We start from the raw sequence: 25,740 nt of genomic DNA, 5'->3' as shown, positions 1-25,740 counted from the left end.
CCCGGTGGGGCGGAGGAGGGGCTTGCGCCCCCCTCATTTATTGGAGTGAAGAGACTCCCGTTGACGGAGAGCCCGCGGTTCACAGCACAGCGGCCGACGGAGTGGAGCTGATCACACCTGCAGCAGGTACAGCCCTCGGTGGTACTCGGTGGTGGACAAATGGGTTTGGAATGACAGTAGAGCAAACCTGGGGGTTTGTGAGCTTTTTTGTTGTTCTTGTTGTAATTTCTGAGCACGGATCCTTGCAACCCTCTTATCTTTTGTCTTATTTCTAATGCATGATGAACCCCCTCCCCCACAGAAGATTCATTTCCCTAATTCCACTGTCATTACCCCGCCGTTATCAGCCATTTTACGCGTTATATATAAAAAAACGATTTAAAAAATCGCGGGGGTCATCGCTTCTCTTTAGCATAATTAATTACTTGAATGATGCTTGGATAAGTATGACCTCCTTTTTGGAGTCGCGGTATCAAACGATGTCTATTTAGCGACACTCCGAATTTAAATCAATATTAACGTGTTCTGATGCCCAACCGGTGCTTCGACCTTCTGCCTCTCCCACCTTCCAGCCTTCCATGTCTTATTTTCTTTCTGGCCTGATCCAATTTCTTCTGCCTGAATCGAAATCGCGATCGCGGTAAGCTTGCATCCATTTATCTAAACCCGTTAGAAGCTTCGAAGGGCAAGAAGCACTGCCGGTTGTCATGTCGCCCATCTCGTGCCACCGTCTTTTAGGAAATAGTGAAATTAAATGGTGTGGAGACGGCAAGCATCAAAGAGCCGCGCTGCATGTCAGAAATAAGTTATGTGATAAGGAGACATATCAGAATAGAGGACATCTGCCCACGTACTCACGAAGAGGTGAGGGTGTTGGGGGCATTTAATTTTCTATCTATCTATCTATCTATCTATCTATCTATCTATCTATCTATCTATCTATCTATCTATCTATCTATCTATCTATCTATCTATCTATCTATCTCCAGTTTAACATGTGATACCCACCAAGTCCATAGTCCAGATATTTAGGTGAGGATTCAGGCAATGCAGCATGCTGTTGTGAAATACCTTTAAACATAACTACCTGCAATGACAATCATTAGAATAAAGATTCCTACTTTTAATTTCACAGTGTGCACGCATTCTGATTTCCCAAATAAAAAAAATATGATTTGCTTCTTTATAAATGCAAGTGGGTCACTCACCCTGGAGAACTGCCACTGGAGTCCTTTCTATTAGGCTAGAAATTGCCAATTTCTTTGAATTCACAAATGACCTCATTCAGTTGGTACTTCTCTCACAATGAGATTTAATCCTTATAAATTCACATGGGATTTGGCTCATTGAATCCCATTCCAAAAACTTCCAGAAACCAATTACTGTTTGAATTTGAAATTTTAAACTTTAGGTGCAAACTGATATGTCAGGAAAGCTAAATATCCAGAGATTCATAACCTTCTAGCTCAGTCCTATCTGAGTGTCAATCCCCCAACCCCCCTCCCTCCTCCTCACTGTTTCTGAAGCTGTTGGTATTTTTCCATTTCAGCTCAATACAATAAAGTAGGTCATCTATAGGTCAGCTTCACCATCAATATAGGGTGTTTGCTAATCATTGTGACACTCAAGAATATGACCCATTGAATTGGGAATGAGGTCTGAAGTTTTTAATATTACCAGTAGTGTTAATTTTGGTTGAATTACCCATAGAAGCATTCTACTATTGCTTTGACAGTTTTATATAACATAGCCCTAGGGGGGTGCTGTAATATCATTTAGATCACATGTATTGCTGAAACAGTATGACTTGTCTGATTGGATGAATAAGAGAGTGCTGCTGTTCCAGTTTCTGTCTTTAAAAATCTGTCAAATAGTTGCTTCCAAAATAAGCCTCATGTAGGCACTGGGGGGTGGGTAGAGTCTTAGATTTAAGGGGATTACTTCATTTATTCTGTCTGAGAAAAGGAAAAAAGAAAAAAATGCAATGAAATTTTTATATTTATTGTGATAGGACATCTCAGAAAGCAGTATTTACAAGAAGGTACATCAGAACTATATCTGGACAGGGCTGTTCAAGTTCAATTTTGTGTTCACCACTGACAAGAAGATAGAAAAGCTGTGCCCTACTTCTGAACGTCCTGTAGTACATGAAAACAAGGTGGGTAAATATTTAGCAAAGGTGAAGAAGAAGAATAGAGACACATGAATATGTTTAAAGAAGGAGTTAATAAGGAATTGTTCTGCTTTTGTTAGTTCAAAATCTTTTCTACTGTCCCTCAGTTACAAGATTTATCTTAACAGGGCTTGTAAAAATCTTAATGCAGTAAAAGTCACAATTTTCAGGTTTTCTTTCTAAATGGTGTATTTATATGAGACACATTCTTGTTGTATGTGTTACATATACAGCTTGCTTCTGCTGTTTGTTCAGATATTTTCAAAGGTGTGGATGTTATATCTCTACTATCTTAAAAGTTCAGGTGTTCAAATTTATTGTGATATGTACATTGTGCAAGGAAAATACAACTTGCATGTCTTTCACAGAACAGTGAGAGTAATAAAGGAACACGAAAAAAAGGACAATGAATGTAGCACCATATATAAGTTGCTTAATTCAGTGTTATGCTATAGTGCATGGAATTTGATTCAAACAGTTTTTATTAATTTTCGGGTTTCGTTACTTGCTCATATGAATAGTTCTTTGTGTTTGATGTATTGTGCTTGTTATACTATTTTTCTTGAGCTTGTGAAAAGTTTTAATCTATCTATCTATCTATCTATCTATCTATCTATCTATCTATCTATCTATCTATCTATCTATCTATCTATCTATCTATCTATCTATCTATCTATCTATCTATCTATCTATCTATCTATCTATCTATCTATCTATCTATCTATCTAAATTCTTTATAACAACCCTTTGATTATAAGGGTTAGGGTCGGGGTTAGGGTTTGGAATGAGATGCAATTGAAGGGCATGCAAAACTAAAGTATCATCTGAACCTTTGTGTGTATGTTTACCAAAAAGGAGCTTTAAATGCATAACACTCAAACAGTTACAAGTGCAAAAAACAGTTATAGAATTGTATACTAATCCACTCCATTCCACAAAGTTGTTTGACTTACTTTGTCATAAAGTAAAGTATACACAATTAAAAGATTTTCTGTTTGGCAGAACAACAGCAGGAACCATCTTTCCAATTGACACCTTAAGGAGAAACAACTAGAACTGGTATTTGTTAATGAAATTGTCTGAAACAGAAACATGGAGCCATTCCAACCTTCCAGCAAATTAGTTTTTATTAGACTGAAACATCACAAAGACCTTTCTTTTCTGTCTTACATGAGAAAAATAATTTGCAATATTGCTGTCAGTGACAAACAGGGTTGCTTGGATGTAAATTTCTCAACTAAGATATTTCTGATGTGAATGATTTCATAAATGAAGGGATTTGTAGATGTGAATAAATAATTACAAAACAAGTAAAAATCCTAGTTAAGTTAAGCAAACACTGCAAAGAAAGTCTTATTGGAAGAAATAGTGAGCAATTCATTGCATTTTAGGTAATAATTAAAATATTAAATGAAGTCAACAGATCTCCACATTAGAGAAAAGATTGTTATTTTGTGTCATTATGCACATTATGTTTTTGTTATGAAATTCTAAATTTTAGGTTGAACCCTTCACCTTGAATTTCCCTGAATTCAGAGAGCCTGTAGAAATCAGAGAAATTGCTAATGCATAGATTACATGAACATGCACATCATACATATGAGAGACAAGACAAAAAATCAAGGCAGCACAAAACTTTAAAAGATATTTTAAAGTTGACAGAAATCATGAAAGCAAAACCATTTAGTAACTATGAACTGGGAAGTTAAAGGCCATAAATGTGTAGTTCTGTCTTGTTGGCTTCCTATAGTGATGTTCAGAGGAACACATTTCAACCTGTGTCTGCATACCAATATATACCCTGATTAGAAACTTGAGGCCATTTTTTTAATGAATATATATCTGAATGACTTCACTTTTGCATGATAATGAAAGCTGCATTACTAAAGAGAGCTGTCTTTAAAGACACTAAAAACAGTTGGATGTAGGAATTTATAAACTGAAAAAGTACCAGTGGTATAGGTCACTGTCACTATTACAATGTGTTTGAATAATTAAGACTAATACATAGAGAAAAGTAGGTATGAACTACTGTGTTTTGAAGAGTTCAAACCAATTGCAGAGAAGCAAAATTGACTGTGTTTATCCAGCAACTTTGTATCTTTAGAAAAGCAAGGATTTGTGGGAAAATGTGGCATCCATGGTCAGTGACTTAGAGGTTCCCTTTCAAATTTTTGTTCTTTGTTTTGTCTTAAATGAAACATAAGTGTCTCAGGTCAGAAAATTCTGCAAAAAAATCCAAATGCTGTTTTAAACTTGTACTCTCTGACAATTATCCTACAGTTTCGACTATTTAGCTCATTTACCGAAAATCAAGAAGTAGCCTTGTATTTCAAATTGCTTGTGTGATGGAATGTGTTCCTGTAATGGAAGTGTGGCTAATAATACAGTATTGTTTTTAATACAAAACAATATATTTCTTTCCTTCCATTAATTTTATCCAGTTTAGGTTCAAGGGGAGCCATAACACCTCCTGGCAGCAATTAACACAAAACAGAAACCAAATCTGGATGGAGCACCAGTCCATTACAGAGCTGATTCAAGCACTCATCTATACTAACTCACATTGAACCATTTTAGAGTTGCCAGTTAGATTAATCTGCACATCTTTAGGATAGGGCGGTACGGTGGCGCAGTGGGTAGCGCTGCTGCCTCGCAGTTGGGAGATCTGGGGACCTGCGTTCGCTTCCCGGGTCCTCCCTGCGTGGAGTTTGCATGTTCTCCCCGTGTCTGCGTGGGTTTCCTCCGGGTGCTCCGGTTTCCTCCCACAGTCCAAAGACATGCAGGTTAGGTGGATTGGCGATTCTAAATTGGCCCTAGTGTTTTCTTGGTGTGTGGGTGTGTTTGTGTGTGTCCTGCGGTGGGTTGGCACCCTGCCCAGGATTGGTTCCCTGCCTTGTGCCCTGTGTTGGCTGGGATTGGCTCCAGCAGACCCCCGTGACCCTGTGTTTGGATTCAGCGGGTTGGAAAATGGATGGATGGATGGATCTTTAGGATATGGGTTTGAAGAAGAGTCATTGGAGAAAAACCCACCAGAACACTTATTGTTTTACTTTTATTTTCAAGATAACAATAGTACCACATAGTACTGCAATGTAAATATTTATTCCCCAGTTGTTTGTGCCTTTATTACAAATTGTTATTTGTACAATGATCGGGACTGCTATAACAAGATCTTAAGTGTCCTCTGAAACTATAAATCCCGTTCAACCTTGTGATTGTCCAAACTGGGGCTATATTCCAAAGGAGCACCACCACCTATCCTACTGGGGGATGAAATTTTATTGATAGTTTCTCCCAGTCCACTCATTATTTCTTCTCCCTGACTAGGAACCATCCTAGCTGGGATGCACCTCTACCTGTGCCATCTTTCCGTAATGGCTTCCCAGCCAGTTAAGGCTCCACTCTGTATCCCAGTCAGGATTCCAGTCCATTCATTATGTCTCTCACACCTGTTCTGTTTTGCTTTTTAGCCTTGTGATTGATGTTTTCAGCATAGGCTGTGAGCAATCCATCAAACCTATGTTAAGAAAAAAACGTGGTTTAGAAAGTGGAACAGTTTTAAAAATTAGAAAACATTAACACAGAAGACAGAAAAGCATTGGTGATTTTTAATGCCTTATGTATCATAACAACCTAGAAATGTACACAACCATTATAGGCTGTTACTGACTTTGAACATCTTTCCCTTCCGATATTTTAAAATCCCTCATCTCTCAGTTTAGTCAATATATTTCTATGAATATGTGCATGTGTGTGTACATGAGTTTATTGCATAAATACCTCAGCCTAAAAGGTGACTTGAATGTGTGAAATGAGGTGGAGAATGGTGCAAAAGGAAACAGAGTGAGATAGAGGTGATAAAACTCCACAAATGAATCGGTACAATAATCTCCCTCTTCGTTTGACAAACAGAGGACAGATGGGCTTTGCACCACAGTAGGCAAAAGTAAATAAAGTGAGGTCCCAGCACCTGACAAAACCACATGCCGGAGGCCAGTCTGTGCAGTTGAAAGAGCCAGGAAGTAGTTAGTCATATGCTGATATGAAGGGTGCCAGAGACTGAGAGTGGCAAGAGGCCATGAGAGGGAGCACATGCCATTCAGTGGTCAGGAGAGGGGCTGGGATGAAATGTGGGAATAGACAAAGAATATATATCCTGCATTTGGCATTCACATACTCCAGTTCTTGTAGATGGACTTGCCAAGTAAGGAAAAAAGGCTGTGATTTCAAAAATAATTACAACATTTGAAAGGGCACCTTTAAATGAAAGTAGGCTCTGCTTGTCTTTTATTACATGCAGAGCTCTTTCCAATATACAACTACATTCTCAAAATACATGATTAGGAATGAGCAACAAAGAAAAAGGCAGGATGTTAACCAAATAAAAGAACGAGTGGAAAAGAGAGATGAAAGCAGTCATTCAGCACCTGGACAGCTCCCACATTTTAAACCATTTTTCTATGGCATATCATAAGCTCTTTTACTTCATCCTTAAGTGACTTGAGTAATATGAGAACTTTTAATAACTGAACATCTTTGTGAAATGCCTAAAACTTTTAACAAGCATCTATGTGAAAAGATGCTGCAGATGGGTCTTGGGGGCCTCTATGTTATTCACCAGTCCATTCATCCATTTTCTTCTACATCATGTTCAGTCTAAAATTCAGGAGATCAGCAGTATCTGTCAGCAGACTGATCCCACCTAAGTGGATGCATTGCAGTTTGCCCACGATAATGTTTATGGTTTTGGCATTTATAGAACTTAAGCTGTGATTACTGACGTCTGGCTTAAAGTCAGACTAATAGCTTGGGAGGTAGAAAGTAGAAAGGACTTCCCAGAGAATACCACCTATATGAATGCTGGGAAAGAACACTGCAGTCTATCCAAGAACTGAGCTCAGTCTATTACCATCCATTGTGCCACATTAACACCTCCAAAAATGTAACTAACCAGTCCAGAAAAGTCTTGAAATCTCAAATAACTCCATTACAACTGAGCCCCGGGCTCGTCCTTTTCAAGCTGCATGATTATCCCTCAGTCTGGAGGGACAACAACAAGAATGCCAATAGCTTCTATTCCAGAAAGCTTGTGAGCTTCATTAACGTTTTCGATCTTTTACCTAAAGAATATCTCAACTAAAGTTGAAGATTAGTAGCAGCTAATGCTGGTTCTGAGGTGCCTATTTTTGAAAATGCAAATCTGCCCTGCTGTTCAGCACTAACACCCACTTTCTTCTCCCTTTTAATTAAGGCATGCCAAATCACATGCCTCCTGGCATCTGACATCATTTACAGTCATCTTCACAGGATGTGTGGAAAGCTGCAGCTGCTTTTGGGAAGAACAAAAAGTCTGCATTATCAAATGGCAGATCTGGTATAGTCTGTATGTAGAAGAAATTAATTCAAATGCCTTACTTTTTCTTTAGAATTTCTTGGTTGCCTTGCATATTACTTTTCTTTCTCAATTTTTAATTATGTAGGTTACATGCATTTAACTTCATCAGTAGGACAAGTTATATGTGGAGCTTTCTATATACAATTTACAATGAATCCGCATTATAGCAAATGATAATTCTTTATTAGATAATCCTTGTGGACATATCAGTTAATTACAGTAGTCATTCCCAAACCTGAGAACAGTATGCCCATATCTGTAGAGTTTGTGGCCACTAAGGGGCACTCCAGCTCCCCAAATACCGAAAACAATCAGGCTTGAACACAAATGTAAAATGAATAAAGAGATTTTGTTCATGGGAAACTCTTCTTGGGCAAGTGTTTCCTACCATAGCCACAAGTACAATTAAGCACAAGCACAGCACTTTGTCTTCTTCCTGTCTCTGTCACTGGTCACTGCCTCCTCCACTCCCCCTCTCAAGCTTCGTCCACTTTCCTCCCAACTCTGGCTCCAACCAAGGGAGGCAGCAAGCTTCCTTTTAAACCAGACTCTGGAATAGTTTCCGGACTTCTGTCCAGGTCGTCACGAGCATTGTGTGCTTGTGTGAAAACCAGGGTAGTTTGTTCCTTGGCATTCGCCGTCTGGTGGTCCTCAAAAACAACATGACAGGGCTGCATTTCTTGGCTCTAACTCCCATGCCACCCTGCAGGTGTCCTTTTCATGTTTAGCTTGGAGGGACATTGCCATCTGTTATGTTGGGGAATGATCTGTTCCTGGTAAGTTCATTTACTGGCTCCTTCCATCATGGCCTCCTGGCTGGGCATGCAATCTTCCTTTATTTTGGCCAGGATGCCTGTCCTTCCTCTCAGGCACTTATAATGTACAACTGAATATAAACTGTGTAACGTACCTCAACCTGAACTTGTTCTAATTTCTAATTTAATCTCACCTAAATAACTCTGCATCTTCCTTTTCAGTCCACATATAAAATCTGTGGCTGTTAAGTTTAATTGCATTCTTAGCCTAGCTATTGATCTCTCATCCTCTGTTTCCTACTCAAGACTTAAAGTGTTAGACAGATTTTTTTTTTTCATGTTGAAGGTAGCTGAGTTCAAAGCAGTTACTTGGAAAAAATTTCCTCTGTGCAACTCACAAGATGACAATGCCTTCTTTGATGCATTGTCAACGCATCTTCAATGCCATCTTTCAGTGTTGCCTTAATCAAGTGTAAGACAAAACACAAACAATGATGAAGTGTTGGGGCACCCAAAGGCAACCCCATATAATATGAACAAAAGACGGGTATAAGCGTGGTGAAAAATGAAAAGAAAACATTGTGTAGATATGAGTCTCCAAATAGACTGCCTCAAGATGGCAGAGCTACGGGAAATAAAGACTCCTGACAGGAAGAGGCAGATCTAAGTAGGCAGACACCGGAAGTGATATCAATGGTGTTAAAGCCATCAGTTTTTTGGTCTACAGGAAGAAGAAGAGAAATGGTATCAGTTAACAGTGGTCACTTGTGTTCTCATTGGAAATAGACATTATCTGAGCTTTTAAGCTGTCCCCATTGTGCACATATGTGACAGAAGCTATTGTAAGCTTGTATCTTCTGCCTCTTCTTAAAAAATTGGCAAATACAGACAAATGTTTCTAACACTGCTCTTGGTGTTTTAATTGTCTACTACTCAAAAGTGACCACTTTGTGAAATTTGTGCCCCTACAGAGAAACTGAGATCAGTTCCACTTTGGATGCTTCATATGTGTCATTACTGGAATCTTTTAAGAAGTTCCTAAGAGGGCAAATAATGTCCTACTCCATGCATAACAGAAAGTAATACACAAGCAGGGAAGAATAATTTTAGAGGTGACATTGTCAAGGTATAAAAAGGAACATGCACAGCATAATTGAATACCACTGATCTTTACAAGGAAGTGGATGTGGTCCAGACCTTTTACTGTATAAAAATACTGAATAACCAATATTTTAGGAAATTTTATTCATATTAGGAATGGAGGAAAAGTCAGCTACAGTATGTGCTTTCACACAAGTATAATGGAAAGGTACATATGAAAGTTATTACAATGATTATAGCCATTTAATTGAGCATAAGGTTAGAACTAATAAGTTGGCATAATTAATACCATAGGAAACAATCAAAATCACTTACCAGTGCTGTTTCTAAGTATATGCAATGCATTTTATAGAGCTATAGTTAAAAAAAATATTTTAAAATTAAAAATAAAACTTCAAACTTGTTCAATCCGCAGCTCTGAATAAATATCTACTGCAAAGTCATATAGTCAGCCTGTACTGCATTTGTAAAAAAAGAAAAAAATATTACTATAGCTCTGTGCTAATAAAGTGCTTTGACATGGTGTTCACTATCGAAGAACTCTATATAACATAATATTTGTTTAGTACATGTTTCTGAAGCAACTCAACAAAAAAGGAATATGGTTGTGTTGTAACCAGGGTCTTATGTGCCTTGCTCAACAAACCTTTCAGACTGCAACACAACTAAGGTACTGGTGACCTTGAAGTGCTGTCAAGCTGCAGGACATCTGCAAATGACTTAGCACTTGATTCCTAATGAACAAGTCGCATAAAAGAGGAAGAGGAAGCGGCTACTCATTTGGGCCATTCCCCCGCCTTGTCTTAAATAATCTATTAGCTATTCTTGGCCCACCAAAACTCCACAGCACTCATTCAATCATAATTGGACATTCTGTAGTTTCAATCCATTAGTTCCTCAGCCAAACATAAATACTAAATGTCTGGACCTGTGCTTTCTCTTTGCTCTTTGACTACTGTGACAATAAATCATCAGTGGAGTAAAACTAACCTGCCTTACAACAGTTATCCCTGTGACAATCTTTCTAACACCTCCTGATTAAAATTCAAAAAGCCTGAAAGATCATGGTGTCCAGCCTTCATAATCTGTACACATACCAAAAGTCAAGATCATGTGGGCTTTTCCCCCACTGCTTCACCTCCCTGAGCTCACCTTAGGACACTTATGTTACGCCTTGACATATATAGAACCTGCATTAAACTCTCCACTTGCCATTGTCCTTAAAAACAAGAGTACCACAGCAACCCCACCTGACTGGCTGAGTGAAAAAACAATAAGACCTTTACATTCTTAACAATCAAGTTACTTCTGCCTTTGTGTCTGAGAGTAGCCGATGCTTGATTACTTATGTTGTGATGACCTCTGATCCCTAAACGGTTTCACATTACTTGCTATGCCAAGCCTGCCGTTTTATGTCAGTCTGTTCACAGCTCAGTTATCTCTTGTCAAGTGTTGCCCATCTCCTGGTGTACAAGCTTTAGAGGAGCTGGACTCCAGTGTTATCTTTCAGTCTGTATTGCTGATAACTGAAAAGAATTACACAGTCATGCAGGCAGGTCCACTCCATTTTCTTATGAATTTCATTGGATTAACCTATTCACCGGTGACATCCACCTTAACCACCATGGTAAACACAGTCGCCCTAAAATTAAAAAGTAAATGAGGAAAATGAGTGACTCTTAACAATTGAAAAAGATATTTTTAATAATGTATTGTGCAAATAAAAGCAATGAACTACTCGTTTAATGAAAAAAAGTATGGCTCTGCACTATTAGAGATTTAGTTGTTTATCTTGGCTCTGAGTCCAGTCACCATCATCATACAAAACAGACCCCTGATCAAACCCACAATTAACACCTTTTTCAAAATCATGTTTTGTACCGTATGTATCACTTTTCTTAAATAAGTCATCTGTTAATTCAATTACAGCTACGTATATTAAAGCAAATTATATTGCCCTACTAAAATTATACTCACATCCTTGTTACTGGCCAGTGTACCTTGATGCATATGGGATGATGATAACACATAAATCAAATATTTCAAACCCTGACCGTACAAGGCAATAATGGTTAAGCAGACTATGGCTTGAAATCAGTAACCCCAATTTTGCAGGTTGCATAAAAGAATAAGAAACAACAACTCTCATAAGGTGGGGGATTTTTAGACTATTCTTGTGGATATATTACTTGATACTAATGGTCATATTCCCAAGTGTTGAGGCGAGTGTGTCCTACTTTATAGGTGTACAAATTACTGCAGACTTTATACCACAGCTCACTCTGACTATTTTTATAAGCTGTTACCAGAAGTTTTTGTTTGACCCAAAGAAGTCTGTATCTTTGTAACCTGCACAGTATTTAAGATCTGTGATTTGTAAGTTTAATTACATTCTTAATCTAGTCACTGGTTACTCATCATGGAAGCAATTGTCTTTTCAAGTATGCTCTGGTAATTCAAAAATATTGAGATTTTTTGCATCCATATTCACACAGTACTGTGAAACACAGTTATTTACAAACTGACAATGTTTTCCATTGTACAGTTTTGCCATTATCGAATTATTGTAAGTTTGACTCAGGCTCCTGTTGTTATACAACTGACAATAACAGACAACGGGTTTTAAAGCAACTCCTGCTCAAAGATGACAACTGTGTTAAATACAGAGAGACTGTTTCATTTAGGTCAGTTCCATTCTGGATATTTCATGCAAGACTTTTTAGAAATATTTCAAGATGCACCCAAGAAGCCAAATAATATCCTACTTTATGCTTAAGAGGAATAACCAGAAATAGGCAAGGAGAGTTTGGAGCTGACAAACTTAATTGCAGGGCTTAGTAAACAACATGTTAAGACTGAATAGTACTCAACTATACAAAAAGCAATTTTCACTCCAGACTGAGTCTGACCTTTCATTCTGTAAAAATACTGAATAGAAGCTCTTTAAATAACTTAATTTCTGTTATGAATAGAGAAAGGCTAGCTATGTTCTAACCACAACAGATAGATATGAGCTGGAAAGCTTCAAAAATTATTTTAGTCTTGTGACTGTTATTACCACAGATAGCATGCAAACTGCTAAATAACATTTAAATGTTTTTTTAAGAATTAATGTATTACACCATATTAATCAGAAATAAATAACTAAGTGAAATAGTTTTCTCAATGAGCCTGACATCCTGGATCATTAATTATTAAGAATCTCTGGAACTGTATGTGCTCTAATATTTACACAGAGTAGGAAATCCCAAGGACTATACCTAGGCAGAAAAATGCCTGGCAGCTTTTACATAAAAGTTGTATCAAAACGAACACCGCTGGTGCTTCAAGGTACTCTACAGAACAAGGCATTACCAAAAAAAAATTTCATCAGGATTCTGTATTTGATTTTCTGCCCAAAATTAAATGTTACAAATGTATACATGATGTAACATTAACACATCATGAGAGTGTTAAATGAACATTGTGAAAGTTGGAGCATTTAAAATTTTTTTTTATTTAATTTATCTATCCATCCATCCATCCATCCATCCATCCATCCATCCATCCTCTTCCACTTATCCGAGGTCGGGTCGCGGGGGCAGCAGCTTGAGCAGAGATGCCCAGACTTCCCTCTCCCCAGCCACTTCTTTTAGCTCTTCCGGGGGAATTCCGAGGTGTTCCCAGGCCAGCCGGGAGACATAGTCCCTACAGCGTGTCCTGGGTCTTCCCTAGGGCCTCCTCCTGGTTAGACGTGCCCGGAACACCTCACCAGGGAGGCATCCAGGAGGCATCCTGATCAGATGCCCAAACCACCTCATCTGACTCCTCTCGATGCGGAGGAGTAGCGGCTCTACTCTGACCCCCTCCCGGATGACTGAGCTTCTCACCCTATCTTTAAGGGAAAGCCCAGACACCCTGCGGAGGAAACTCATTTCAGCTGCTTGTATTCGCGATCTCATTCTTTCGGTCACTACCCATAGCTCATGACCATAGGTGAGGATAGGAACATAGATCGACTGGTAAATTGAGAGCTTTGCCTTACGGCTCAGCTCCTCTTTCACCATGACAGACCGATGCAGAGCCCGCATCACTGCGGACGCCAAACTGCTCCGCCTGTCGATCTCACACTCCATTCTTCCCTCACTCGTGAACAAGACCCCGAGATACTTGAACTCCTCCACTTGGGGCAGGATCTCGCCCCCAACCCTAAGAGGGCACTCCACCCTTTTCCGGCTGAGGACCATGGTCTTGGATTTGGAGGTGCTGATTCCCATCCCAGCCGCTTCACACTCAGCTGTGAACCAATCCAGAGAGAGTTGAAGATCACGGCCTGATGAAGCAAAAAGGACAACATCATCTGCAAAAAGCAGTGACCCAATCCTGAGTCCACCAGACTGGACCCCCTCAACGCCCTGGCTGCGCCTAGAAATTCTGTCCATAAAAGTTATGAACAAAATCGGCGACAAAGGGCAGCCCTGGCGGAGTCCAACTCTCACTGGAAACGGGTTCAACTTACTGCCAGCAATGCGGACCAAGCTCTGACACTGGTTGTACAGGAACCGAACAGCCCTTATCAGGGGGTCCGGTACCCCATACTCCCAGAGCACCCCCCACAGGATTCCCCGAGGGACACAGTTGAATGCCTTTTCCAAGTCCACAAAATACATGTAGACTGGTTGGGCAAACTCCCATGCACCCTCCAGGACCCTGCTAAGGGTGTAGAGCTGGTCCACTGTTCCGCGACCAAGACGAAAACCACACTGTTCCTCCTGAATCAGAGGTTCGACTATCTGACGGACCCTACTCTCCAGGACCCCCAAATAGGTTTTTCCAGGGAGGCTGAGGAGTGTGATCCCTCTGTAGTTGGAACACACCCTCCGGTCCCCCTTCTTAAAGTGAGGGACCACCACCCCGGTCTGCCAATCCAGAGGCACTGTCCCCGATGTCCATGTGATGTTGCAGAGGCGTGTCAACCAAGACAGTCCTACAACATCCAGAACCTTGAGGAACTCCGGGCGTATCTCATCCACCCCCGGGGGCCCTGCCACCAAGGAGTTTTTTGACCACATCGGTGACCTCAGTCCCAGAGATGGGGGAGCCCACCTCCAAGTCCCCAGGCTCTACTTCCTCATTGGAAGGCATGTTAGTGGGATTGAGGAGGTCTTCGAAGTACTCCCCCCACCGACCCACAATGTCCCAAGTCGAGGTCAGCAGCGCACCATCCCTACCATATACAGTGTTGACACTGCACTGCTTCCCCCTCCTGAGATGCCGGATGATGGACCAGAATCTCCTCGAAGCTGTCCAAAAGTTGTTCTCCATGGCCTCCCCAAACTCCTCCCACGCCTGACTTTTTGCCTCAGCAACCACCGAAGCCACATTCCACTTGGCCTGCCAGTACCTATTAGCTGCCTCCAGAGTCCCACAGGCACGACAGGCACTGACCACCTTACGGCCACATTTCCAGTCAGCTGCCTCAACAATAGAGGCACGGAACATGGCCCATTCGGACTCAATGTCCCCTACCTCCCTCGGGATGTGGTCGAAGTTCTGCCGGAGGTGGGAGTTGAAGCTACCTCTGACAGGGGACTCTGCCAGATGTTCCCAGCAGACCCTCACAACACGTTTGGGCCTACCAGGCCTTACCAGCATCCTCCCCCACCATCGAAGCCAACTCACCACCAGGTGGTGATCAGTTGACAGCTCCTTCTCTCTCTTCACCCGAGTGTCCAAGATATGTGCCCGCAAGTCCGACGACGCGACCACAAAGTCGATCATCGAACTGAGGCCTAGGGTGTCCTGGTGCCAAATGCACATATGAACACCCGTATGCTTGAACATGGTGCTCGTTATGGATAATCCGTGACAAGCACAGAAGTCCAATCACAAAACACAGCTCGGGTTCAGATCGGGGGGGCCATTCCTCCCAATCACGCCCTTCCAGGTCTCACTGTCATTGCCCACGTGAGCATTGAAGTCTCCCAGCAGTATGAGGGAGTCCCCAGAAGGTCTGCCCTCTAGCACCTCCTCCAGGGACTCCAAAAAGGGTGGGTACTCTAAACTGCTGTTCGGTGCATAGACACAAACAACAGTTAGGACCTGTCCACCCAACCAAAGGCAGAGGGAGGCTACCCTCTCGTCCACCGGGGTAAACCCCAATGAACAGGCTCCAAGTCGGGGGCAACAAGTATGCCTACACCCGCTCGGCACCTCTTACCGGGGGCAACTCCAGAGTGGTAGAGAGTCCAGCCCCTCTCAAGGAGATTGGTTCCAGAGTCCAAGCTGTGCATCGAGGTGAGTCCGACTATATCTAGCCGGAACCTCTTGACCTCGTGCACTAGCTCAGGCTCCTTCCCCTTCAGAGAGGTGACATTCCACGTCCCAAGAGCCAGCTTCTGTAGCCAAGGATCGGACCGCCAAGGTCCCCGCCTTTGGCCACCACCCAACTCACACTGCACCCGACCTCCTTGGCCCCTCCCATAGGTGGTGAGCCCATGGAAAGGGGGACCCACATTGCTTCTTTGGGCTGTGCCCGGCCGAGCCCCATGGGTGCAGGCCTGGCCACTAGGCGCTCGCCATCGAGCCCCACCTCCAGGCCTGGCTCCAGAGGGGGGCCCCGGTGACCTGCGTCCGGGCGAGGGAAAACACCGTCCATATTTTTTCTTCTTCATACGAGGTTTTGTTGAACCTTAATTTATCAAAGACACAAATATAATATTCTTTGTATATTAAGAGTTTTTGGTGATAGAAGGTAATCACATGTATTGTGATCAACATACTATTTCTTGTTCATGTCAATGACTCACAGTTCACACTCACCTATACCTATATAACTACAGATGAGCAAGTGCAACTCTAGGGAGATGGCAAGTTGAAGTGGAACTTCAAATATCAAAGAAAATTAATTTATTTCATTAATGAAAAACCCCTTCATAAATCATATACTTGAAGAAAAAAAGAAAATAAAGGAACTTGGACCAGGCTCACTTGACCTAAGAATTCAGCAGTAGGCAAGTGATTGGGGCAGAGCTTACATGTGAGTGGTCGAGACCTGTCTGAGAAGAATAGGGCAACCCGGAGAAACTGGCAAAGAAGCAGCTCCGTGATCGCCATGTTAGAGCACTTTGGATGTTCTCCTGGCTGCTAGAGTCATTCTGCCCTGAGTGTGTGGTTACCAGTGAGTCTCACTGAGCTAGTGGATAGTGGGTATATGAGTTGCCTCTGAGGCAGAGAGGGATGGGCAAAGGAGCCAAGCAGCTTGGAGATGCTACAAAACTGCTCACTAACTGCCTTGTCTGCAAACACTTTTCTTAAGTTCCGTTTTTACCAGCTTCTCCGGTAGTCCCACCCCTTTGGGCAGTTAAGCAAGTGTATGAAATATATATCTGTTTGTGGTTAGTAAAATAATGGTGTGCCTTAGGATGATTTTGGTTACAAAAAGTGTGCCACTGCAGAAAAAAAGGTTGGGAAATACTGATCTAGACAAAGTACAGGCTACATTTTTTGACAAGCTTAGTGTAATGCCTCAATTTAATCAGAAAATAACCGAGAAATTTTCAGGCCTGAAGGAAAGGAGAGCAAAAATTATATTCATGGAAATATATGTATCCTGATTGTAAAAGCAGAATAAGATATAGGTTGGACGTGTCCTGTGGGTGTAGTGCAAGTCAGATTGGGAGGGCAAGTTATGTCTTAAGATGTGGGATTCTGTTGCTCTTACAATGTGAATTCATGCCCAGGTGACATAAGCCTGACAAACTTGCATAGGACTAGGCAGATTGGCAATATGTGTAGAATAAAATTAGGGTGGGAATGACTCTGTGGAAGTCCATCCATCCATCCATTTTCCAACCCGCTGAATCCGAACACAGGGTCACGGGGGTCTGCTGGAGCCAATCCCAGCCAACACAGGGCACAAGGCAGGAACCAATCCTGGGCAGGGTGCCAATCAACCGCAGGACACACACAAACACACCCACACACCAAGCACACACTAGGGCCAATTTAGAATCGCCAGTCCACCTAACCTGCATGTCTTTGGACTGTGGGAGGAAACCAGAGCGCCCGGAGGAAACCCACGCAGACACGGGGAGAACATGCAAACTCCACGCAGGGAGGACCCGGGAAGTGAACCCAGGTCCCCAGGTCTCCCAACTGCGAGGCAGCAGTGCTACCCACTGCGCCACCGTGCCGCCCTCTGTGGAAGTGATAAATGATAAACTGGGATGCAAGACTTGAGAGAAATCAGAGGACTAGTGATTGTATGATTAGAATTTATGAAATACAGTGGAAATGGCCAAGGACTGGACACTCTATTAGCAGAGGCAGCATAAGATTTCGATTGGACGTATGCTGTAGATGTGTTATAGGACAGATGGAAGTAGATATTATTGGAAGATTACGGAGGTGGCAGTGCTGACATTATAGTGTGAGTTTTGGCAAAATGGGGAACTGGACAAGTTGGCAGAGAATTGGGCAATTTAGAGACATGTGTAATATAAAATTGAAGTGGCAGATGCACCTGTTCCTTTTCACATCTATAGGACAAGTTATGGGAAGAATAAGGGGGCTGTGGATGTCACAGACAAAGCTTTGGAGCACAGTAGAAATGGCAAAGCAGCCTTTGTCTTATGGGTCTGGTACTAGACAGGCCATGATGTGCATTGACATCATGATGAGGACCTCAAGAGAATGTGGAATGACCAGATAGATAGATAGATAGATAGATAGATAGATAGATAGATAGATAGATAGATAGATAGATAGATAGATAGATAGATAGATAGATAGATAGATAGATAGATAGATATGAAAGGCAATATACAGGGTGGTCCAGATCTAATTATGCAGATCCAGATCATCTGGATGACTTTGATTTATGCGGGGACGATTCCAGTTCAGCACAGAGACAATTCTTCATGTCGTCAGTTCACACACTTCTCGATGGTCCGGGATTTTTCGGGTGATTTTCTATGTAATAAACTTAAGTTATAGCGTAATGAAAATTGCATAATTAGATCTGGACCACCCTATATAATACATTGATGAGAAACACACTATATAACAGATAACTGCTGCTTCAGTTTGTCCCCCCAGAAAATGTGGCAACACCCAAAATTATTCATCATTTGCCACAGTTTATTTTTAAATAAATTTGCAAAAATTACTCAAATCCTGTTTTTGCTTTGTTATTCCGTTGTATTGAGTATTCTTTGATGTGGTCAAATAAGGAATTTAAAAGATTTTAACACAAGGCTGCAACATAGCTAAATGTGAAAAAGTGAGGTAGTCTGAATACTTTCTTACCCAATGTATGTTTGATCATCTGAACTATTTGGTTAACCTAACCAACCTCCTATTTTGGGTGGCACAGTGACATAGTAAATACCAAATGGATCCAACAGTCTAGAATTCCAATTAAATGCCTGATCATTGTCTACTGTACACTATGTGAATGCATGCATTCTTAACACATCTTTGTGTGTGTTTGTCCTGGTAGTCCAGTTTTCCTCCTACATTCTCAAAGAGGTATCTGTTAAGTTCATTGGAGAGTTCAGATTTGCTTTAAATGAGTTTGAGTGGAGTTCTGTGCCTTATTGGGCCCTGTGATGGATTAATGCCCTGTCCAGGACTGGCTCCAACCTTATGCCCAATGATTCCGAGTGGGCTTCAGTCCTACTTCAACCCTAAAGTGGATTAAGAGGGTTTGACAAAGTTATGTAGTTCTATTTTTTCATTGTATACATTTTTATATAAGTAAATTTATCTTTAGATTTTACATGGCATAATAAATGGCCTTATATGGGAGAACTGCTGCTTTATAGTTCTAAGACAAAGGAATGATTAGCACTGCCAGACTTTTAAGAGTCTTACTGGACAATGAATGCTTATGTAATTGTACTGTGGTGTGAATTTTACTGTGTATGTATCAGCTTGTGTTAATATGCTGTGCCTGGGTGGGGGTACCCTGACCACCAAGAAGAAAACAGAAAAACCAAGAAAATACTTTTTATTAAAGGCATTTTTAGTCAACGTAAGCCTATTAAACAGACTACAAGGCTTAGTAAGCTTTTCAAAGTCTTTAGAGCTAATCCTTTTAGAACTTTATCCAATGAAATGTAGCTGTTACATTCACCAAAATGTGGAGTTTTTTTTGGCTGCAATTCTATGTGAATGTCCGTGCCCATTCTTGGTTTCTCTTTTTATTCATTTGGTCTGATCAAATGCATAGAAGAGGTACACCCAGAAGCATCTCTATTTGACTGCATGGATCATGGCATATTCCTGGATATCTATTTGACAGTCTGTGGTGTGGTCTACATATGATAACTTCTAGTCTTCACCTGGGATAAGACAAAGAATACACTTTGAGGCATCTAGAACTCCTCCACATATGCCTTTGTTATTTCCCAGTGAACCTGACCTGGATTTAACAGGGAGGCATAGAAAATTGTGACAATGGGTTAATATGAAAAGGATACATGTTGTATGCTCACCTTTGCGCACCACTATCCAAAATGTTTCATAGTTTGAACAAAAAACAGTGCTCCGGTCTCTTTGAAACTTTAATACACATAGAGACAGCACTCTGACTTTGCATCATTATTATTCACTGCACCAGTAAATCAATATCATGGTACATGGCCATGGAGCATGGTACAATGCAATACAATACAATACAATACAATACAATACAATACAATACAATACAATACAATACAATACAATACAATTTATTTTTGTATAGCCCAAAATCACACAAGAAGTGCCGCAATGGGCTTTAATAGCCCCTGCCTCTTGACAGCCCCCCAGCCTTGACTCTCTAAGAAGATAAGGAAAAACTCCCCAAAATAAAACCTTGTAGGGAACAAATGGAAGAAACCTTAGGAAAGGCAGTTCAAGGAGAGACCCCTTTCCAGGTAGGTTGGGTGTGCAGTAGGTGTCAAAAGAAGGGGATCAATACAATACAATACAATACAATACAATACAATACACAGAACAGAACACATCCTCAATACAGTATAAAAATAAAAATTTTAGAAGTACGGAGCAGAATTTAACAGTAGATGATATCCCATAATATGATTTGGATTTGTTTAGAGTCCTGGAGACCTCATCCATCAAGCTGCCTCCCCCATTTGGCCATTCCATGGCTGAAACAGCGCTGGGCCAGCCAATCCGATGAAAGGACCCCTCTTTCCCATGATTCCTGCGATCCTCCTTCAGGGATGACTTTACCTTAGGCAGGCAAAACAACCTGGCAGGTGGGCCGTGGCACCAAGTGCCACATTTGAGTACCGAGAAGAGAAACAGAATAGGTGAGGGTTGGTAACAAATTATAACTATCATGTTACTTATGTTTTAGTGCTAATGACTAACAACAGAGATACAGTATGTACAGTTAATCAGCAGCTCTAGTCAGGATATGCTAAACTGAAGTAGTGAGTCTTCAGCAGGGATTTAAAAGCTGAGACCAAAGGGGCATCTCTTATAGTAACAGGCAGACCATTTCACAGTTTAAGGGCCCTGTAACTAAAAGCTCGACCTCCCACTGTTATTTTATTAATCCTTGGAACCATAAGCAGACCGGCATCTTGAGATCTTAATGTGCACTCTGGTTTGTAAGTCATGATAAGTTCAGACAAGTAAGCCGGACCTTGGCCATTTAATGCTTTATATGTTAAAAGGAGGACTTTGAAATCTGCCGTAAACTTAACCGGGAGCCAGTGTAAGGATTTAAGAACTGGAGTTATGTGGTCATATTTTCTTGTTCTTGTAAAAATTCTTGCAGCAGCATTTTGGATTAACTCCCACAGTCCAAAAACATGCAGGTTAGGTGTATTTGTGAATTTCCCATTGGGATTAATAAAGTATCTATCTATCTATCTATCTATCTATCTATCTATCTATCTATCTATCTATCTATCTATCTATCTATCTATCTATCTATCTATCTATCTATCTATCTATCTATCTATCTATCTATCTATTGGCGATTCTAAATTGGCCCTAGTGTGTGCTTGGTGTGTGGGTGTGTTTGTGTGTGTCCTGCGGTGGGTTGGCACCCTGCCCGGGATTGGTTCCTGCCTTGTGCCCTGTGTTGGCTGGGATTGGCTCCAGCAGATCCCCGTGACCCTGTGTTCGGATTCAGTGGGTTGGAAAATGGATGGATGGATGGAGGCTGTATAAAGAACAGTTTGAACATCCAGTGAACACCGCATTGCAGTAGTCAATCCTACTAGAAATAAATGCATGAATTAATTTCTCAGAATCCTGTTTATTTAGAAAGCACCTTAGTTTCCTAACATTTTTAAGATGGAAGAAACATGTTTTGGACAATGTTGTAATATGCACTTTAAATGACATGCTAGATTCAAAGATAACTCCTAGATTGCGGGCTGATTCAGTAAAATTAATGGGGATTCCAAATGAGTTACAGTAAATGATGACAAAATAGTGTTGTGATCAGCGTCATTCCCTCCAACAATTAATCAATACACTCTACAAACAAGAAAAATAAATGGTACAAGAAATATAGTAAGCAAGTGAGAAATAGAAATTAAAATAAATAAAATCAATGTTAAAGTGAATAATAATACAATTTGTCATCATGTTATGGGATGATAAAAATGATAATGATAAAAAAAATGTTTAAGCATTTAAGAGAATGTTTCAAGATGATAGACATCACCTGAATTCTAAGGCAGCTTGTAATGAAGGGAGTTAAGGAGTTAAGGTAAGCTTTCAGTCTTGATTTAAAAATATCAACTGAATGTGCTTCTCTAACACATAATGGAAGACCATTCCAAAGATAAGGTGCATGACAGGCAAATGCTCTGTGACCAAGTGATTTTTTTAGAACTGGGGGAATGACCAAGAGACCAGCATTAAAAGAATGAAAAGAATGTACCTGAGCGTATGGTGTAATTAGCTTAGCTAAATAAGGTGCAAGTCAATTTCAGTGACAGTGATTGGAAAGCCACTCTCCAGAGTATTTACACCTCTTCAATCTGTATTTATTTAAATCTCTACAAAATGTTTTATTTTGTTAGCTCATGTCTTTTCTTAGCTCACAGGATTAGACCCAGCCTACAAGAGATGTGCCCAAGTGCCAGCCTTCAACTCTACTACCTATTCATTTTATACTTTGCTGTCAGTTGCCTGTGGAGTCCCTAGAAACCTTCATCCTCTTACCACCCTCTTTAGAATTGTCCCAAATTGAACACTCTCCATTAATAATCACTTTATTGTAGTTGCCATTTTTTCTATTAAATATTTTCTGCCAAGTTTTTCTCCACTAGAATAGTTGAAATGGCTTATAAATTTAATTGAGTGGAACTGAAAGTGTCATTGTTTCAAATTGGAAGTATTACTATTTCCTGACTTGGAACAAACCTTGCTTTTCTACAAAATATGGCGTCCTTTCAGCTATTCAGCTATTTCTTTTCAGCTTGCAGAATAATTAAGAACTTTTTCTCTTTTTGCTTCATAACTTCTCACTTACTTTGAGAGGAATACTTTCTGGCATGGCTGCACTCAGGTCCAAATTTGGGTGGTTTGTCGTGTGGTGGGTGCAGCAATATGCTGTAATCAGCGTATGCTCCAACCTTGGAGTAATATCTTAAGGAAAGAAAGAAAGAAAGAAAGAAAGAAAGAAAGAAAGAAAGAAAGAAAGAAAGAAAGAAAGAAAGAAAGAAAGAAAGAAAGAAAAAGATATTGTTTTAAGTATACAATTTTAACGTTCTGTTTTATTGCTTTACTTTCAAAAACCAGTTAAGCCATCACTTGCCTCTGTAGTTACAGCCTTCATGGTGACAAGTGAATGGTCCACAATGCAACTGGACTCTGGAAACATTACCTTCACTAGGGGTGTTGGGGATGTTATGGAGCTGGTGGTGATAAGGCAAGTTCATTGAAAACAATGTTTCCCAATCCAATCAAAGTAGCTGAAAATTTACAAAAAATATATAGAGAGAAAAGAAACTTATTATTTGTTTTTTTCATTATGTTTTCTTTAGACATCTGCAAAAAAAATGAAGATCGAAAACACTTTAGCAATGCCTGTCCCGTCAGCCTCAGATTTAGAACAGCACTCGGACCTGGAGTTCTACATAGCCACCAAGGATGACTTTGAGGAGATAATGTCCATAAGCAAAGATATTTATGGTGGGTTAGACTATCTGCCCAGCCGCTTTGAATCGTGGCTGAAGGATCATAACCGAACAATCATTTTGGCCCGAAAGGAGGGCAAAGTGGTAAGTGGTTTCTTTGCACAAAGAACCATACACACATGAAATAAGTTACAAAATAGTGTGGTAGTATTTGGAGAACCTTCAAAGCTTGCTTTGATGTTATTTTTGAGAAATTAAGGTGAACTGGACTGGTGGACTTGGTTGGGTGAGTGGTTTGTTCACATCAAACGTTTTCTAATGTTCTTCAGCACAATGTTGTAGGCTTTACATAGGAACCTGATGAATAAACCCAAAACATGTTGTCAATCCTTCCGAATGCTTGCTCAGCATTTGGCATGTAAACAGGATCTTCTACTTTGCACTGTCCCCAGCATATGTATGTGCTTGGACTTAAGAAAGCCAAACTGAATTAGTCCTCAGAGGGCATGGGGAGCTGGTTTGAACCACCACAGGATGACATATCGGGATGTTGTTAATCATAGGCAAACTGACATGAATACTACCGGATGAGGTGAATGCCAGGTCTGAGAAAGGTGATCTAGGTAAAACTTGTTGAAAGACATCAGCCATCATACTTACTCACCAGTTCAGATTTCGAGAGGGAGGATTGAGTTTAATAAGAGTATAATAAGAAATTTAGCTATTCAGCTTCACATAGCTAATCAACCCCTTACTCACTTAAATATTATAAACAAGCATCATTTTCAGATTTGAATTTCAAAATACTCAGTAACTTATTGCACATGTCTATGATATGTCATGGGTCATAGAAAGGAGTTTTTGAAGAGGTTTTCCTTTTGAAATTTATTTCGTAGTAATTCCTACTGCTATCACTTTTTGTGCATTATTTATTAGATTGGTGGACCTATATATGCCCTACTCATCCTAATCACCTCACATTTACATTTTATAAACTAGAGTGCCATTCTTAAACTGTTCTCATTGTTATGTAGATTGCCTTGGAGTCTGTGTGCATAATTGATGAAGGAGAGACTGTGCTGGTCGAGGGGCTGCGCGTCGCTCCTGGAGAACGGGGAAAAGGAGTCGCAAGGGTTCTGCTAAGATTTTGCTCCCAGTACATTAAGTCCAAATACCCTGAAGTCAAGGTGACACGCCTGACCCGAGATGACAAGCTGGGGCCTAGGGATTTCCAAAAGTATCGGCTTATTACCAAGCAGGTGAGTTTTAACTGTCATAAGTATATTTTCATAATATATACTATAAGAGCCCAACTGGCTCATGGGTACAAAGTGCACTGGCATATGAGATGCTGAACTATTGCTCTCTCATTTGGTTCCTGCTGTCAAGTTTCAATTTCCTTTTTTGCGGCATCTGTGTCATTATTGCAGGGCATTTTGCTTATGCGTTTCTGTGCTGAGGATCTCAAGCAGCGCCTCCAGCAAATACTCAGTGGCCTGATTGACATGGATGCCAAGTTGAACCCTCCTCCAGTTCTTCTAGACCCTAATGAAGTCCATCGTATTTTCCTCAATAAGACGGTCATCAATGAGGTGCTTGCCAACAAGACTATTGTCCAAGACTGGCAGCCATTCAAACCCATCCATAGCAACCTGGAGGTTCTGCTAAAGAAGGACATCGACTGGATGGTGGACAGCATGAAGCACACCAGTGTAGCCAGCCTGTGCACCTTCCCCTTTCACATCCCCATTGGCGAGGATTGGTACTATCTCAATATTGATATTTTTGGAAAGGATGTATCTCTGGTGCGTAGCCAGTTCCTAGCACATCTGAAGCGGCACATTGAGAATCTGCATGGCCATGTGATGTGCCAAGTGTGCATGGATCCAGCCCTCTGGGAGACCATGGCTGATTTTTGCAAGCGGTTGCTTGAAGTAGAGCTGGTGAAAGGTTACACTGAGCAGTGTGTGGTGGAGGCTGATATGGTGTAGAGAGAAGAATATAGCAAGGTTGCAAATTTTGCAGAAATATTAATATTGTGTGAAATCTATTCGTATAGCATTGTGTTTTAAGTGGCAGTGCTCTGTAAACCTTATATTCCCCTTCCGCCACTTGCAGACCTTGCGTACGACTGACATATTGCACAGGAGAATTTTGGAACATTTATTTTTGTTCCACTTTCATTGTAGATGGGCAGTGGCACTTTAAACCTGCTTGTGT

The 25,740-nt window shown here is 40.8% G+C and overlaps 1 protein-coding gene across 1 annotated transcript; it reads left to right on the top strand.

Moving 5' to 3' along the window:
- Window positions 1–25,740, top strand: LOC114647577 (histidine N-acetyltransferase-like). The gene is made up of 5 exons (XM_028796193.2): window positions 1–126; window positions 2,012–2,158; window positions 23,428–23,664; window positions 24,555–24,779; window positions 24,951–25,740. Exons 3-5 carry the CDS (start codon window positions 23,443–23,445, stop codon window positions 25,509–25,511), a joined length of 1,008 nt encoding a protein of 335 aa, XP_028652026.1. The 5' UTR covers window positions 1–126; window positions 2,012–2,158; window positions 23,428–23,442; the 3' UTR covers window positions 25,512–25,740.

The sequence above is a fragment of the Erpetoichthys calabaricus genome, chromosome 3, assembly GCF_900747795.2.
Source record: "Erpetoichthys calabaricus chromosome 3, fErpCal1.3, whole genome shotgun sequence".
NCBI lineage: Eukaryota > Metazoa > Chordata > Cladistia > Polypteriformes > Polypteridae > Erpetoichthys > Erpetoichthys calabaricus.
The sequence above is the reverse complement of the archived record's forward strand: the minus strand, read 5'-3'. Positions and strand labels throughout refer to the sequence as shown.

Coding starts and splice junctions, on each gene's coding strand:
- LOC114647577 (XM_028796193.2), top strand. CDS start 23,443: ATGAAGATCGAAAACACTTTAGCAATGCCTGTCCCGTCAGCCTCAGAT. Junction 23,665..24,554: donor CCCGAAAGGAGGGCAAAGTG/GTAAGTGGTTTC, acceptor ATTGTTATGTAG/ATTGCCTTGGAGTCTGTGTG. Junction 24,780..24,950: donor ATCGGCTTATTACCAAGCAG/GTGAGTTTTAAC, acceptor TCATTATTGCAG/GGCATTTTGCTTATGCGTTT.